Below are 16628 nucleotides of genomic sequence, written 5' to 3' on the forward strand. Positions count from 1 at the left end.
ATTTTAGAGAGAAATTAATTAATTAATTAATTAAAATAACGCTTCACTGAAATACAACCAGAAATAATTAAATAAACATTTGTTCTTACAGCAACAATTCCTAAAGCGTTTAACTATTATGTTTCTTCATCTGGTAACGCTAAGCATTGCTGTCTATTTAAGGCCAAAGGAGGGCGAGGAATCAAAGGAAGATTTTTCAAAGTCTGTCGTAAGTATTGTGGTATTTAGTTGTGTTGTATTTCCCTATTAATACGGATCCCTAATTGTGCTTCATCACCCATACACAAAAATAATTGTAAAAATAATTTTTTTTTTACTTTCCATCAGTGTCGCTACTGTGCAGAGGTTGCAGTTTCTGTGGGATGTGGCATGTTCATCTTCCAGGAAGTAAAAGAGATAAGAGCACAGGGAATTATGGGCTTCCTACTTAATCTTGTAAGTACTATCGATTCTCAACCTGCTTCTGCTATTACTTCTTTATTATTATTTTCTCCCTTTTTTATTATCTCCAAAGCTCATTGATTTATTTTTCATCTACGATATCGGTAGAAAAAATAAATGTATTTTCTGAAATACAGAGCGATTATCAAATAACTTCCTGAGTTTGAGACTTTGGCGAGGGCCAATAAACTAACGTTGCACCAGGGTCCTGGCTCGTGATGATGCGCCATTACTTGGTCTGTACTGTTTTAAAAAACAAATGGAGTAAGAATCAAAAACATGTACCATCACTACCGTGATTTTTTAATGCGGTTTCGCGACTTTATGATTATTCCAGCTAGTGTGTATATTATCGCCAAGGCAACTAGAACTATGAGGAGTCAGTATAGAGTGTCTTGTAATAGCGTCAAGACGAGATTCGAGCACCAGGCCTTTTTATATGGTGTGCAAGGACGAACGTAGTCACAGCTCACCGCGAATACACGCAAAAGGTTGAGAAGATGAGATATTAACACTGGGCATGAATTTCTATATACTGTAATTTTTAGGATATACACGTGAAGGAAGGTTTCTTTAATGAACAGAAGTAGAAAGGATAAATGAGGAAGAGGAAAGTCAGTTCTGTGAGTTTTGAGTTGAACAGTGAATGTATAATGACTTGCTGGAGCACGTGTTCGAAACTTGTTTGGCAGAGAGAGAGGTGGAATTACAGATGCCAATTCATAAGAAAAGTGCCCGTGGAAATATCTACAGAAAAGGTACGCAGCAGAACCTGCACGTCTGCGTGATAAAGTTTGAAGAAAAAGTTTGTAAGAGACGGGTCATTAATTAACCTTGACTTCTCTCTTTTCGATAAAGTCTAGGAGTTGGGAGTTTTGCAGGCGCCAACCCCTGATGTGGAAACGTTATTCCATACTAGGGTGGATTTAAGATTTGTACAGTATTAGAAGTTGTTTAGAAGAAAAGTAACGGCGAGAGTGAAAGAAGAAACCTTTTTTTATGCTCATGCCAAGAAAGGTTAGAAGTCATAGTCATTCCCAGTAAAGATATGTGACCTTGTCTAGAAATCTGAGCGTTTTTTTTTTTTTTTGTTTTTTGAAGACGAATCTTTTTAGCGAGAAATAAAAGAGGACTAATTTTTAGGACTGAAGTTAAATAAGTTTTCTTCTCACTACTGGAGAATTACTTGGAGATCAGCATTTTGTAAATTGGTGGTGGTAATCGAGATGTCGTAACTGTTTATGCAGCTCAGGGTTTCTTAGTTGGAGGGTGGAATGTAGTGTGCTATCATTGGCAAAACTATCGATACGATTTAGTCAATGGAAGAAAGTCATTAATATAGAAGAGAAAAAAGTGGGAGAAAGAACAGAACCATGAAGAACTCCAGAATGAGAAGTTCGAAAACAGAAAACGATATGGCTAATACATACTAACACTAACCCTCACTCACAATGATTGTCAGGGAGAAAACTGTAACCAATTACAAAAAAGACAAGCCATAAGTTGGAAGCTTATTTAGAAGACCATTTGTTAAACGCGATCAAAAGCCTTAGAAATGTGAAGCGAAACTGCTTCAGTTTCTCTGAACCTTTCCATCGAATTTTTCGAAAGATGGTGGATCGAAACTGACTGAAATCATATCGGCAATCGTGAATCAGATAGAATGTTTAAAGAGAATCGTGTAAGAGTTGACTGGTGATGGACTTCTTATTACTTTTGAAGGAGTTGAAGTGAGAGAAAATGTGGCACCAAAACTTCATCAACATTTTAGGCCCCCAAGAACAAATCTCAACTACCATCACGGGAAGAAAGTCCACAAAAAACCAGGACTTGCCGAAGGTATACCTGATCTACTACAGCGACAGGGAGCTGGAAAAGTTACCTTCATCGAGGAGTGCTCCATTTCACATTGGCTATCAAGTGAAGGAGAACATTTTCCAGGAAGGTCAATTTTCCGTAGGAGTACAAAGCTCATTGATTTATTTTTCACCTACAATATCGGTAGAAAATATAAATGTATTTTCTGAAATACAGAGCGATTATCAAATAACTTCCTGAGTTTGAGACTTTGGCGAGGGCCAATAAACTAACGTTGCACCAGGATCCTGGCTCGTGATGATGCGCCATTACTTGGTCTGTACTGTTTTGAAAAATAAATGGATCAAGAATCAAAAATTTGTGCGCTTTCATCCACATTGTCATCAGCATGGGATGACAACACATGCAGTGATTGCTGATTTCGCTGTTTTCTTTTTTACAGACAATGCTCTTCTTATTTTCGTTCACAGAGTAGTACAGTAACTCCCCAACTATAATCATAATATTGACAGCACCAGTATTTTTAAACTTCTTGACCTATTTATTGCTGACTTACTTGGACCTTCCCCGCAGTTGAATTTTCTGCGAAAATGATGTTGCATTAGCACTGCACAAACAGTAGAATAAAATGTTTTCACTATAGACACACGTTGTTCTAGCGTGTGAATCATCTTGTCATTCAGTAATTTAAGAAGATATCACTGACGATAACGCGTTCTCCCAGAAACTCAGTTTCTTCATCCAGCACAACATGCGAATTAATCATAGACTATACGCAATTTATAGACACATTACACCGACGCCTTTTGTCTAAGAAAAAAACAACCGAAAAACAAACGAATGTAAAAAATTAAAATGAAAGAGCTGGGAAAAGAGGAAAATTGAGACTTGAAGAAACTATGAAATGAGTTTTGAATATCATCTGAATACATGTCAAATAGGCACTCTTTTAATGTCACTCTAAGTAGTAACATACATTGAAAGGACTTCAAAAACTCGTCCTCATGGGTAGCACAGTTGATAGGATCGCTCGTCCCCACACCGGGTGGAAAAGACCTGAGTTCGAATCCCGTCGATGACGGGAGGAATTTTTATGGGTTTTTTTCATAACGTGGCTGAGTTAGTAGGTCTTAGGCGAGAACAGCATGGATATTTTCTCCCAGAAACTCGGGTTTTTTGTTCTTCAAACAGAAAATCTACTTCAGAACACATGCAATTTACAGACAGTATACACGAAGTAACATGCCCTTAGTCGCAGATGCTCCTAAAATCCAATAACAAACAGACTTCGAAACTGGACCATGTACCCCATATCTTTTTCGGCCTCCATGCAACTGAGCAGCTTGTACACTTCTTTACATGGATGTTTCAATGTTTGGGAACATCTGGAGATTGGATCGCCTTGCTATCTGTATAGCGTCCCATAATTGTACCATCATGGTGGTCACATATATGTCTTACAGCCTGTTTTGCCACATTTCGCATATATTATAGGAGTCAAGTCACACTGGGACGCTCACTGGAGGATAAGTTTTTGAAGCGTTGAGCACACCATTAGTGCATATATCTGCTCGATGTAACAGTGCATTAACCTGCTGGAGGATGCCATTACCATCAAAGAACGGCAGGAACATCAATGTCTGGTGGTCGGCTGTGATGATGCGATAGACCTCCGCCTTACTTGTCACGCATCAGAGGACCTAGGGTATCCCAACAAAACATTCCCAAGACAACTACACCGAAATCACCAGTTACATTGCTCTCACCCTGTGTGTGGTGTACATTTCCTCTTTTTGAGAATCCGTTCACATATAACCCTACCCATCAGCACGTACCCACTCGTTGACTTTAACTATGCTTTTATTCCGTTATTCAGTTCACTTTCTCTATTCAAGGTAAGTGGTACTCTTTCAGTGTTCTTTCTATGCGCCAATTAAAGCGCATTTATATATTTCTATGCAGATTTGTTATGCAATTATAACTTTTACTCAACGAAATGAATTGATTTTTGTTTTTATTTTTTCAGAAAAGTAATCCTCCCAAAGCCATCTTTCTCTTCTCCGACCTTTTGATCCTTGCTTGCATCCCTTGCAGAATTTTGGGCCTTCGTGAAATTGAGGACAGATTCCTTGCACTGGCATTGCCTGGTTCGTGGTTCTTCCTTATTTTCTTCGCAGGGTGCGTTTCAGTTGTCATTAACTTCCATTTAGCAAGTGTAATGTATGAAATGTTGAATTGTGTTCGGATTTTATATTAAAGCATCTCCAGACAATTCAGTCATGTTATGTAAGCTATTTCTCAACTTATAATAATAATTCTAATAATTCTAACTGGTAATCTTTAGGTATATAAAATTTTAGCTTAATTGAGCTCAGAAATTATTTTTTTTCGATGTCCCATAGGGGTTTACAGGCGTTTAGTACTTCTAAAAAATGTTACGTTTCTTCACCATTACCAATGCAATTTTTTTATTGTTTTTTTTTTTTTTCCTTCTTATTTAGAGCCATTCGGCTAACAGGACCATTCATCACGATGATCTACAACATGCTGGTGGGAGATATGTTCCGATTCAGTATCATCTATCTGATCTTCCTTCTGGGCTTCACCCAAGGTAATTAAACATTGATAGTTTATAACATACCTTTTCGCTTATTAATTCACTTCCTTTCCAAAATAATAGAGACCAAACCTCCTAAATTCGACATGGTAAGGATTCATCTAGTAGCCGGAAGGTATCTAAGTGTAATTTTAAACCATTGCTGTAGCATGTAGACATGTATAGTATTGTAGGACTGCACCTGAACGTCGGTTCAACTCAGCCTTGGTACACTGTGTTGAATACAGAACTCTGTAAAAGGTCAGAAATGTGTGACAACTAAAGGGTTTATTTCTACAGCAATAAACCTTTTAGTTCAAGAGATATTCCAGTGGAGGTTCTTGAGAATGAGGGAACAAAGACAGGGGCACCTAACTAAATTGCCATCGTAGTAGCATCACTTGGAGTAGCTATACAGCGTGTGTAGCATGAGTAGCACACTGACTATGGAATTCGAGTCGTCAAGAATATTAAAGTAAAAGTGTCCTTGGAAGTTTCTTGATCGAGGCGTAGTTAGCTTGGGAGGTAAGAAAAATTTTCAAAGAAATCATATTGAGCAGTGAGCTTTCAGTTGTTGGCAGTTATTGTGACGATTAACATGAGAAGATGCAAACTGTGCATATTCGCGCCATTAAAATTTAATGTTCGTAAAGACTTTCCCCCCCACCTCCTCCATGAAGCCTTCTGTAGACGGTATGACTGGGAACAAACCCTCTAGGTGATTTCAATTTAATTTCTATGGCGCCTCCGAGTTAAAGTTGCATAACCATCATATGACAGATGGACTAAGAAAATAACAGAATGGTACCCAAGAGGAGCTAGAAGAAAACCTGGAAGACAAAGGCGGAGATGGATAGATGAAATTCATGAGTTTGTTGGTAGTAAATGGATGGCCAGTGCTCAAAACAGAAGGAACTGGAAAGTTGCTGGAGAGGCCTTCATCCTGCAGTGGATTGAAAATGGCTGATGATGATAATGATGATGAACCATCATATTGTATGGAGTTGACACGGGAATAGGTGTAGATAGCAAGGTTTTTTTTCTCCCAGAAACTGGGGTTTTTCGTCCAGCAAAACCGAGAAATCGACCATAAAACACACGCAATTAACAGACATAAGATACCCAGTAAGTTTTTGTTCCCAAAAACATAAGTTTCTGTTCCCAATAAACACTGTTTGTCCCGGTTAGGAGTCAGCGACGTGGATGGAACGCTTGTCGTTCCTCCATGTTGAGATGTCCAGCCGAATTTTTACAAGCCGGCTGGCTAGGGCTGACGCTCTCGGTTTTATTTTTGGTGTTTCCTTCGCCCAACGTTAATGCAAACGTTTATTGTATTTATTAGTCAAGGGCTTGAACTCTGATCAACTCAAAGAGAGCGTGCCAATACACTCGCGCTCCTGGCCACTCGGCTACGTCGTAGCCTAACTTGGGAAACTCGAATGTTTACTCAAATATTTTGCTTATTTTTCTAAAAACAATGTAATTTTGTATATTTTCTCAATGTTTTCTTATATTTTCTCAATATTTCTTTATGCAAATAAATATTTCTCAGCTATTTTAAGTGGTTGCAATCATTTTAACTATTAAAAGTATTATAAAGCATTCTTTATTCCTTGAGATATCTTAATCTGATTTTTATAGCCTTCCACTTCCTCTCCAAGGAGAAAGACGAACCAGATCCAATTATGTGTGAAGTGAACAACGAGCAAGTAATGAAACATGAGGATGTGAATCTTCCGGATTCGTACCCCGAGACGTGGATGTTTTTGTTTCATATGACACTCGGGGTTTACGAAGTAAGTTGGAATCAAGATTACATTCTTACAATAGCTGTTATTAGATGAATTGAGAAATTGCTGTAGCATTTTTAAGCAAGATAAAAGTAAACGTATCTCAAGTCAAGGTACAGGTTTTCTTAGGAATTTTTTCTCTGAAATTTTCATCCTGCTAATTATAGCCCCTGACTTAGCACGCAGTTTATACACATCAAAAACAAATAGCCTGAATTCTGTCATTATGCTAATTTCAACGTATCCCAATCCTTCCATTCAATCCCGTAGTCCCCAAGAACATAGAAGACTTAAAATAGAAACTTTTATTGGAATACCAAAAATAAAACACGATTGGTTAGAAAATATAAATTTTTAATATCAAACATGAATAACATGAGATTTAATGACATTAATAACTCTCTGCAGAATATTATCTGTAAGTTTTTAGTAAGTGGAGACTGTAACCTTGCCCCATTTTTCTTAAAGCTGCAAACAGTTTCCCACTTGAACATCTAACTCTAAAAGAGAAACAGCGTAATCTCCAACAACAGGAAGCTCTGGTCCCATAGGAAGTAGCCACTGGTGATGACTCAATTGTCAAGAAAACAGGAAACATTGCGCAAAAAAGACTGCCAGGGTTTAATGACGTGAAACAACTATCATCTAAAAGGCGGTATTGTACTTGTTGTTACTTATGGCTTTAAGATTGGAGGATCTCTAAGAATTTACTCAACAGGTATAGGACAATATTGATAAAAAGTCTCGAGTTAGGATTAAATTTGAAAGAGGCTACAATTCTGCCAAGACATGATGGAGAAAACATGATGAGAGTTTCGTCACTCAATTCGGCCCTGGAGAGTCTGTACAAGGTTCTTGGGTAGAATTTTTCCCAGCATGGTCTCTGCTTGTTAACAGGAGATACTGTTTTATAGGGATGGGATAAACTTAAGTAGAAGAGGCTGAGGCGCAAGAATGTTGATACTTTGTCGAGACAGCGTTAGGTGTGGGTCGGAAAACTACTGATGTTTGGAGAGATGTAAAGACCTATAGCTTAATGGCAACAGCAAGAAGAGGTGAAAGTGATTCTTGCTTTGTTTATTGGAAACGCAGCAGCCTGAACAGTAAGGTGTCCTGCTGGAGTTTTCATGGGACATGCAAATACAGGGGCTGTGTTAGAGTTATTAAGAACAAAACCAGGCGCACGTATACTTATACACCAATGCTAGGAGTATAATAAACAAATCTGATGAATTTGAAATATTGATTGTCATCGAATTCAGAAATTTTAGGAATATTAAAAGAAGCAGCGAAAGAGGTGAGCAAACCTTTCGCTATAATTATGAGAGGATCCTTGGAGTCTGAGTAGTTGCCTACATATTGTAGATGTGCAAATGTCTCTCCTATTTACAAATGGAGAACCAAAGTACGAAGTGAATGATTTTATGTCTCTAAGCGTGAAATTTCTAGGAAAAAATAATGGAGTCATTGGTAAAAGAAGGAATGCTGTTATTCGGTGATCACAGCACGGACACGTTAAGGGCAAATCTTGTCTGACCAACCTGATTACATACTACGATTTTGTCACAAAAGAAGATGCGAAAATAGTTTTGATATCCTTAGAATTCATTGAACTCTTTGATACTGGTCCACATGAAAGACTGCTGTACAAATTAGAGCAGTTTGGCATTCGAGCCAAGTTCCTGATGTTAGTGGAGTCACTCTGGGTTCAGTTCCCTCGTGGGTAGCACAGTTTGTAGAATCGCCGTCCTCCCCACACCGGGTGGAAAAGAGCTGAGTTCGAGTCCCGTCGAGGACTTGAGGAATTTTTATGTTGCTTTTTCACAACTTACTGAGTTAGTCGGTCTCAGGCGAAGGTAGCATGGTTTTTCGTCCAGCAAACCACAGAATACACGCAGTTTACGAACAATATACGCAGAGCAATATGGCCTTAGTCACTGATGCTTCTAAAATACCCTATTACAACAACAGGGTTCAGTGCTGCTCTCCTTACTGTTTTCAATATTGATTAACGGTATTGATGAAGGTATACCAAACTTAATGTCTAAGTTTGAAGGTGGTACAAGGGTTAGTGGGGTGGGTAATGACAGAACCTAGGCACACTACTGCATCAAGACCTAGAAAAATTAGGCAGTGGGCTGAGAAATGCAAACTGAAGTTTAACATTGATAAATGCAAAAGGTATTGCAAAAGAGCAGCAGTTTTTTTCCTGAATAATATACTAATTATGTGGTACCACACCCGAGGTGGTGGAGAATGAAAGAAAGAGAGAGAGACCTAAGGGTAATTGTGCAGTCCAACATAAAGTTCTCTGTGCACTGCAGTTGGCCTGCTTGGACTGCTCATGGAGATTTTGTGAATCATGTACAGGAAATTTTCTGTACGGGATAATAAAAAAAAAAGGTAAATTATCAACCCACTGCAGGATGGAAGCCTCCTCAACGATTCTGTTGAGGGAAAATGAACCATAATCTGCCACGGTGGTCCAGCGCTGGTTGACAGATCGACCGTATTTAGCAGTCATGGGCGTGAACCCCGGTCTACTCAAAGAGCGCGTGTTACTGCACTCCCGCCCCTGACCACTCGGCTACGAAGGCCTACAGTACTGGATGAGGAGGTAATTATTCCACTGTATAAGGAACGGTTGTGCCACATCTGGAATACTACATACAGGTCTGTAAGTTTCTGATGTGCAGGTGGTGCAACTGCACCACCCGCACGAAGGATGATGTCCTCTGGTTTGTTTATACATATTTTCATAAGTGCATTCTCTAAATATATTGTATTATCAGATATAACATTCTTTTATATGATTTTTTCGCTTACAGTATGAAGATTTTAGATTTACCTTCTACAGTTTGACAATCCGGCTAGTATTTGCAGCTTTCATGATCATCATACCCATCTTGTTGCTCAACATGCTCATTGCGATGATGGGAAACACTTATTGCGAAGTCATCATACAGTCGGAGAGAGAATGGATGAGACAGGTAAGCGATGAATTTCCTGCTGATTGATATAATCTTGTAATAGTTGCAATTGCACTGTCAAAAAAGTAGAAATTATTCTTGAATTCTGTCTGGAGCCTTCTGTACAACACAGTTCCAAATATCCGAATATCAGTTATCCTAAATTTTTGAAGTGTTTTCGTTTTTATGAGCGTTCTTATATGCTTAAAGTACCTATTGTCTTCACCATGTCCGTCCATCTGCATTTAGGAACTCGACTCCCAGTGAATGGATTTTCATAGAATTTTATAATTAGCTCTTTCAGAAAGATTTATTGAGCTATCTCAAATTTCATTAAAATTAGAAAAATAGAAATTCGACAATTATTATTATTATTTTTTATCATACATATCATATTAGGCCATCCATATGGCAAATATGCATATTAGAAAAGTTCTTTGTTCTCGATCTGCCCGAGAACAAAGAACTTTTCCGAATCCAAAGACGTATGAATTTTTATGCCTCGTATCAGTGTGATAGGTTAATACATAAGTGGATTGGAGCATGCTTGAGTTACTGATTTTGGTCCATATTTAATATATTTCTAATTTTTTTAAACGTATTTTAAAATTTATATATATTTCTTTACAGTGGGCTAAAATAGTTGTGGTTTTGGAAAGAGGATTATCTCAGGATATAGCTCGTGAACATATAAAGACTTATTCAATCAAGCTCCCTTCCCCCGATCCCGATGATAATCCTGAAAACGAATTGAGAGCAGTTATGGTGATTAAAAGTAAATCAAAATCATTTGCCCGCCAAAGGAAAGGTGCCCTCACAAACTGGAAGGTAAATGAATTAGTCCTGTTTCTTAGTCCTATATCAATAAATATTAAGTAACATATAGCCCCAAAGAAATTTGGTTAAATTTTTATCTTACCAGGTTCTTTATCAGTTAAAGTTCTGTCATTGCTAAGTGCTTACCATATACACTGAGCTGCCTTTGCATTAGCAACACCCTGCCTAATACCACGTTAGACCCCTTTTCCATAATACAGCCCACACACGTCTTGGCATCGACTCCACAAAGTGTTGCAGTGTACACTGTGAGAGTGTTACCCCAAGCGTTGCACAATGTTTCTAGTAATGTTGGGATATTGTCAGGTGAATGGTTGTAGTATCGAATGATCTTTTCCAGTATGTCCCAAACGTGTTCAGTTGGGTTGAGATCGGTGAGTTGGGCGGTCTTGGGAGGATGGAGAATTTAATGTAATGTTTCTAAAACCAGTTAGCAGTTGTCTGGATACACCGTCATCATGAAGGGGTATTCTTAGTCGGCGACAATAGAAAGGTCGACGTTCCCATCGAACAATTGAATAACGGTGATCAGATGACCAAGGGCATCCCACGAAAACAGTCCCCAATCATTTAGCATCGCCACCTCCAGCCTACCGAACACTAACACTGCATCCAGGTGATATGACCTCGTGTGTCCTGCTCCAAATGCGGATACACGGTCAGAATGATAGAGTTGGAAACGAGATTCATCAGACATAGCGACAGATTTCCACATATCGGTGGTCCAGTGGCGGTGTCGATGTGCCCATGCAAGGAGGTGCAATTTCTTGTGTCTTGCAGTGAGGATGGGTTCTCGTCCACAGCCATAGTCTATACGAGCTAATGTCCGACTCATATTTGTTGTTGTTGTAGTAGGGTTTTAAAAGCATCAGCGACTAAGGCATGTATATGTGTATATTGTATATACACATATACATGCCTTATATATATATTGTCTCCGTGTATATTGTCTGTAAATTGCGTGTGTTCTGTGGTCAAATTTCTGTTTGATGGACGAAAAGCCAGAGTTTCCAGGAAAAAGAACTGTGCAACGCTCGCTTGAGATCGACTAACTCAGCCACGTTGTGAAAAAGGCCCATAAAAATTCCTCACGTTATCGACGGGACTCGAACTCAGGTCTTTTCCACCAGGTGTGGAGAGGACGGTGATTTTACCGGCTGTGCTACCCACGAGGACTCCGGCGCATAGTGCATGTGAATATTGGTCTTGCTGTTCCTACGTTGTACTGGGTGGTTATTTGGGTCACTGTACTGCACCGCTGCTGTGTTACATGACAATACCCACGGCTCTCGACCATACGTGACTGTCCCAAGTGTGATCTTTGGCTGGTTGTTCAACTGCTGTTGAGCCAGTCACGATAGACTCGTGACACCACAGAACGTTAGAACTTAAACATGTTTGGCTGTAGTCGAGATACTTCGACCTTTACGTCTTACCGCTACAATCGTTCTACTTTCGAAGTCAGAAAGATCTCTACGCCAACCCATTCTTCTTGGGGACAAATAATATTGTCCCCAAAACACAACACTAAACATTAAAGGTATGTTGATAATGAGTACCGACAATCGAATTCTCGTGAATCTCACCATAAATTAAAATCATTAATTAACTCGACAAAAGTAAACAAATTTTTTTGAGAGAGAGAATCTTTATTGCACCATTTTTGATTGTAACTCGTTTACAAGATTAAATAGCGTTGCAATGTCCTTTCACAGCCAACAATGCCAGGAGTAAAAATAACTATTTAGCAGAGCGTGGTTTCGATCCACGGACCTCTGGTTTATGGGCCCAGCACGCTTCCACTGCGCCACTCTGCTTTCGTTATTTCTTTTCTCACAGTATTGTCTCTCATAATATCAGTTTAACAAATGGCGTACTAAACAGAGACAGCTTCTGGAATCTGAAACTCAAGTAACAGACACGTTGATACTGTCAGCAACACTGGCTACTCGTAAACTGAATAATTGGTGTGATTCGCAGAGCAACTCTATCTTTCTGTACTTTTTAGAGCCCGTTTTACACAGTCATATTTTTATAACATAAATTTGAACATAAAATGTTTTGCCATTTTACTTGGCTTTGTAATTTATGAATGTTTGATATCTCGAAATAAATATTTTTAGACATGTTTATAGAAACTTTATTTCTGATTTTAGCTGTAGAACATGCAATTTTGAAACGTCCTGTAAAAAGCGACATGCTGAAGAAGACAAACAGGTTTTTGAAACTTCATAATCGTTGTACCAGTTTAAATAAAACCCTAGAACTATTTTTTCCAGAAAGCCTCAGACCAGATATACATCGACATGCTTCAATCCATAGTCAAAAATAACCAGGGAAATCAATGAAATGACCGTTATGTGTGTGAGACTGACTCAATCCTGCTTGAGGCTTGATTCTTTGTGTCAGTCGGATCTAAGCTTTGTAATAAGTAACATTACCGTACTGCCGCAGAGTTTAGTGTAAGAATGGAGAGATGATTCTGTTGTATTTTTAAAGAAAATGTACCTAGGAATGTTGTAAACGTATGAATAATAAACGATCTCTTTAAAACATTTGAGAGTTCTGAAAGAAGAAAATCTTCCCTCCCCAAAAAAATATGCAAATATGTTGGCCTCCGCTGTAGTACAGTGGTTATAATCACCTTCCATCCCACACAAGGTGAAAAGGACTGCGTTCAAATCCTGTCAATGATGCAGCCATGATTGAAGAGACCTTTAGAAATTCCTCTAGTCGTCGACAGGATTCCAACCCAGACCTCTCCAAACGACTGACAAGGGACGAAGCTACTATACTGTCACGCAGGACAGACTATTCAGGTAGCTGGAAAACTTTTAATAAACATCTAGGACGGTTAACAGATTAGCTGAAATTCCTTTCATGCATCATTACCTGAGTGTTCGTTGCGCTAATTCTGAATAATCCCTGCTATCTGGTTGTTTAAGCTCTTTGTGATTTAGTTGAATATGGATCAAACTATACCAAATGGAAATGATGCCTTATGTATTCTAAACTTTTGTCAATATTCAACTTAACGAAGTCAAAGCACAATATATTTCATTTTAATGAAGGAAGAATATTTCCGTGCCAGTAAATATTGAAAATTGATTCACAAATATTTCTTTGAATAAGATTTTTGCATACTTCTTAAGAAAAAATATTTTGTGTAACATAACTAATGGTTATTTTAAATTATTTTTACAGAGACTTGGAAAAAGGTTGGTCACCGAGGTACGCCAATGTGGAGGCACTGCAGAAGGAGTTCGAGCCAAATATTTCAACAAAAAGGCATCTTTCATAAAATTTGGAGGACGAAATACCATTAGAGGTGATGAGTCGGAAAACGAAGGAACTGCTCCTCCAGCCGTGCCTATTAAAGACACATTAGTGGATGCACTTGATCAGCTTGCATTTGCTCATGATTTGGAGTTGAAAATGGCTTCCCTGGATAAGAACGATAATACTTCTCCGGTTTTTCAGCCAAATCCATCTGTCTCTCAACTTCCTCCTCCTCCGCCTCCTCCTCCTCCTTCTGCTCCTCCGCTTACTGAGGAGGAGAACTTTGCAGAATTATTTGATCAGGCCACGTTCTCTCATGATATTCCGTTTCCAACCGCACAAGAAAACATTGAAAAACTGGACCAGAATGACTCTTCCAATAAGCTTATGCGGCCAGAAGAAAAGGTTCAGACAATCAGCATTGTCTCTAGTGTGAGCGAAGGCTTGGATAACCCTTCTTTCCTACCCGATGATGAAATTATTTTGAAAACAGAGGCCCAAAATGTATCCTGCATGCCACCAATGCGAAAACAATTATTTACTCTCCAGGAAACTCAATATCTAAGTGGAGAGGATGAATTTTCTGAACAAATATTAAATCACCCCCATCAACTCTCTACAACAGAGAGTGTGTCATTTAAAAAGACTCAAAAGGAGGTAACGCCTATAAAAGACGAACAATGCGAAGTGATTTTTGAAAAGACAAAACGGATAGTTCATGTGGATCTGTCCTTTCCGCAAGGAATGATTCTGCAATCAATTGAAAGTAAACCGAAACCGGGAACAGAAACTGATAGCTTTGCTGAGGATGGTGATTCACCTGTTAAAGAAAAGAGGACTAAAAAGAAAAAGAAGAAGAAAAGGAAAAAACTCAGGGAGTTGTTCTCTACATCGGAAGAAAAATCCGAGGAAAAGTTAACAGAAACTGATTTAAAAGTGGCAGATGATGTAGTTGGCGATTTAGGAGAAAGCAAAAGTGATCGAAAGAAGAAAAAGAAAAAACGATACTACCTTGAAAGATCATCCTTGCAAAATATTCAGGAATGTAGTGAGCCAGAGACAGAAGGTTCTGTGCAAATGTCGTCAATTGGAACCAATTCGATTGAGGAAGGAACAATATCGGAAAAGTCTTCTTCATCTAGGCAGTATCGTAGAAGACGTAGAAATAAAATCCGAGACTGTTCAAGTGAACAATCATTTTCTAATGCGGAGAATGATACTTCTTTGGACCTATCTAGACCACTTAGTGCTCATCCCCGTCGAAGGGCAGTGAACTGGTATAGTGCAGATAGTGGGACATTGTCTATTCAAGAAGATGAAACCCAATGTGATCCTTCTTAGAGCGATAGCAACATGTTTCAGGACTTCCCTCTCTGTGTTTTTTTGTAACCATGATTTTAATCCTTTGCTGTTGATAATCTACAGTTTTCTCAAAATACTTTACATCAAATTTAATTCTAATAATATATTTCATAATTTTGCAATTTTCATCTGTTACTTACCATTACAGGTAAGGTTGTTTTGGATATATCTTCATGTACGTGGATATTTATTGCAAATAGTTATTTCTATTCGCTTTAAATTTCATTAGCAAACAGATATTTTATTAAGTGAAATCATTCAAAAGGTTATAACTTTTTATTTTAGGCCAGAACTGTTTTTGGTGTGGAACTGTAATCGATTTGCTGGTAAAAAAAATATATAAATTGGAAATAAATCACGTAAATCGATCTGACTGCTTTGAATGTAAAGTGAGATGGTTTGCCCAGTTTTGGATAGATTTGTCAATATTATTTTAATCAGCAGGGTATATTTAAATCATAAAAATTCAGTACAGTAAAATCTCAATTTTTCAGGAATACAGATCCGAATTATGGGAAAGCCCGAAAATTTAATATTGGTTCCACAAATTTCATGAAATCCAATGATGTCTTGTAGAGATAGCAGGCCATGATGATGCTTTAATCAATGGGTTGGATTATAGAAATACTGACAGATAAAACAATGCACCTAATTTTCCCATCCGGTTGGAACAACTATACACATCATGAAAATGAACATTGTCAAGTCTGGGGTAAAACTTAGGACTTAGAAAAAGGTTGGTCACCGAGATACGCCAATATGGAGGCACTGCAGAAGGAGTTCGAGCCAACTAGTTCAACAAAAAGAGTGCCTTTCATGAAATTTGGAGGTCGAAATACCATTAGAGACGATGAGTCAAAAAACGACTATATTTTCCCCGATTAAAACAGTGTTGAAGCCAATCAATGGCGATGTCTTGTGTGAATTAAACATTTTTAGAGCAATAATAAACTACTGGGTGTTGTCCAAGTACTCCTTGAAAACCCAAAGCTTCTTTGATTTTAAAATTTAAAAGTCAAAACTGTATAAGAGTTTTTCTGATACTTTTACCACATTTTAAAAAGTCTGTTTTGAGATAAGGGCCGCATGGAAGTGAGGTCAGAGAGTACCCAATGCTTTACTTAATTTTTTTAAATAATTTATTCATTTATTTCTCAATTTCTGGGCCATCATTTTACTAGACTGTAAACTTCTGGTCATCCTCTAGCCAGAAAGAGAATATCTCAACTTAATCCTGTAACTATTTTTAGTTGCAACACAATTGTTTTCCTGACAACCACTCCTATTTCCGAGGACACTTTTCGGAAAGTTCGAATCCAGTTAAATGGCGTCGGAAAATCGATGTTTATCTGTATTTGAATGCTTATTTTATGATTCATTACATTTCACTTTTCCAAGATCATTTCCTAAAAATATTGTTTAATAACAAGTCAGATTATAAATTTATCTGTGTTTTTCGCTGAAGCCTAAAATTTTATAATGAATAAAGTTGTCTTTTGTGTTGCATGGAGTAATTTTAAGTTGTTTTGATTTATT

At 38.1% G+C, this 16628-nt stretch overlaps 1 protein-coding gene across 1 annotated transcript in view; it reads left to right on the forward strand.

Moving 5' to 3' along the window:
• Positions 1-15079, forward strand: part of LOC150088778 (uncharacterized) — a 90973-nt gene extending 75894 nt beyond the window's left edge. Inside the window, exons 9-16 of the mRNA XM_090370892.1 lie at positions 92-208; positions 328-435; positions 4286-4437; positions 4761-4870; positions 6497-6651; positions 9474-9635; positions 10245-10442; positions 13656-15079. Of these exons, the coding sequence (XP_090227018.1) occupies positions 92-208; positions 328-435; positions 4286-4437; positions 4761-4870; positions 6497-6651; positions 9474-9635; positions 10245-10442; positions 13656-15071 (2418 nt within the window). The 3' untranslated portion in view covers positions 15072-15079. The remainder of the gene's footprint in view (positions 1-91; positions 209-327; positions 436-4285; positions 4438-4760; positions 4871-6496; positions 6652-9473; positions 9636-10244; positions 10443-13655) is intronic.
• The last annotated feature ends 1549 nt before the right edge of the window (positions 15080-16628 follow it).

The sequence above is a fragment of the Mastigoproctus giganteus genome, chromosome 3, assembly GCF_048544385.1.
Source record: "Mastigoproctus giganteus isolate SK-2022 chromosome 3, ASM4854438v1, whole genome shotgun sequence".
In the NCBI taxonomy this organism is placed as follows: Eukaryota; Metazoa; Arthropoda; class Arachnida; order Uropygi; family Thelyphonidae; genus Mastigoproctus; species Mastigoproctus giganteus.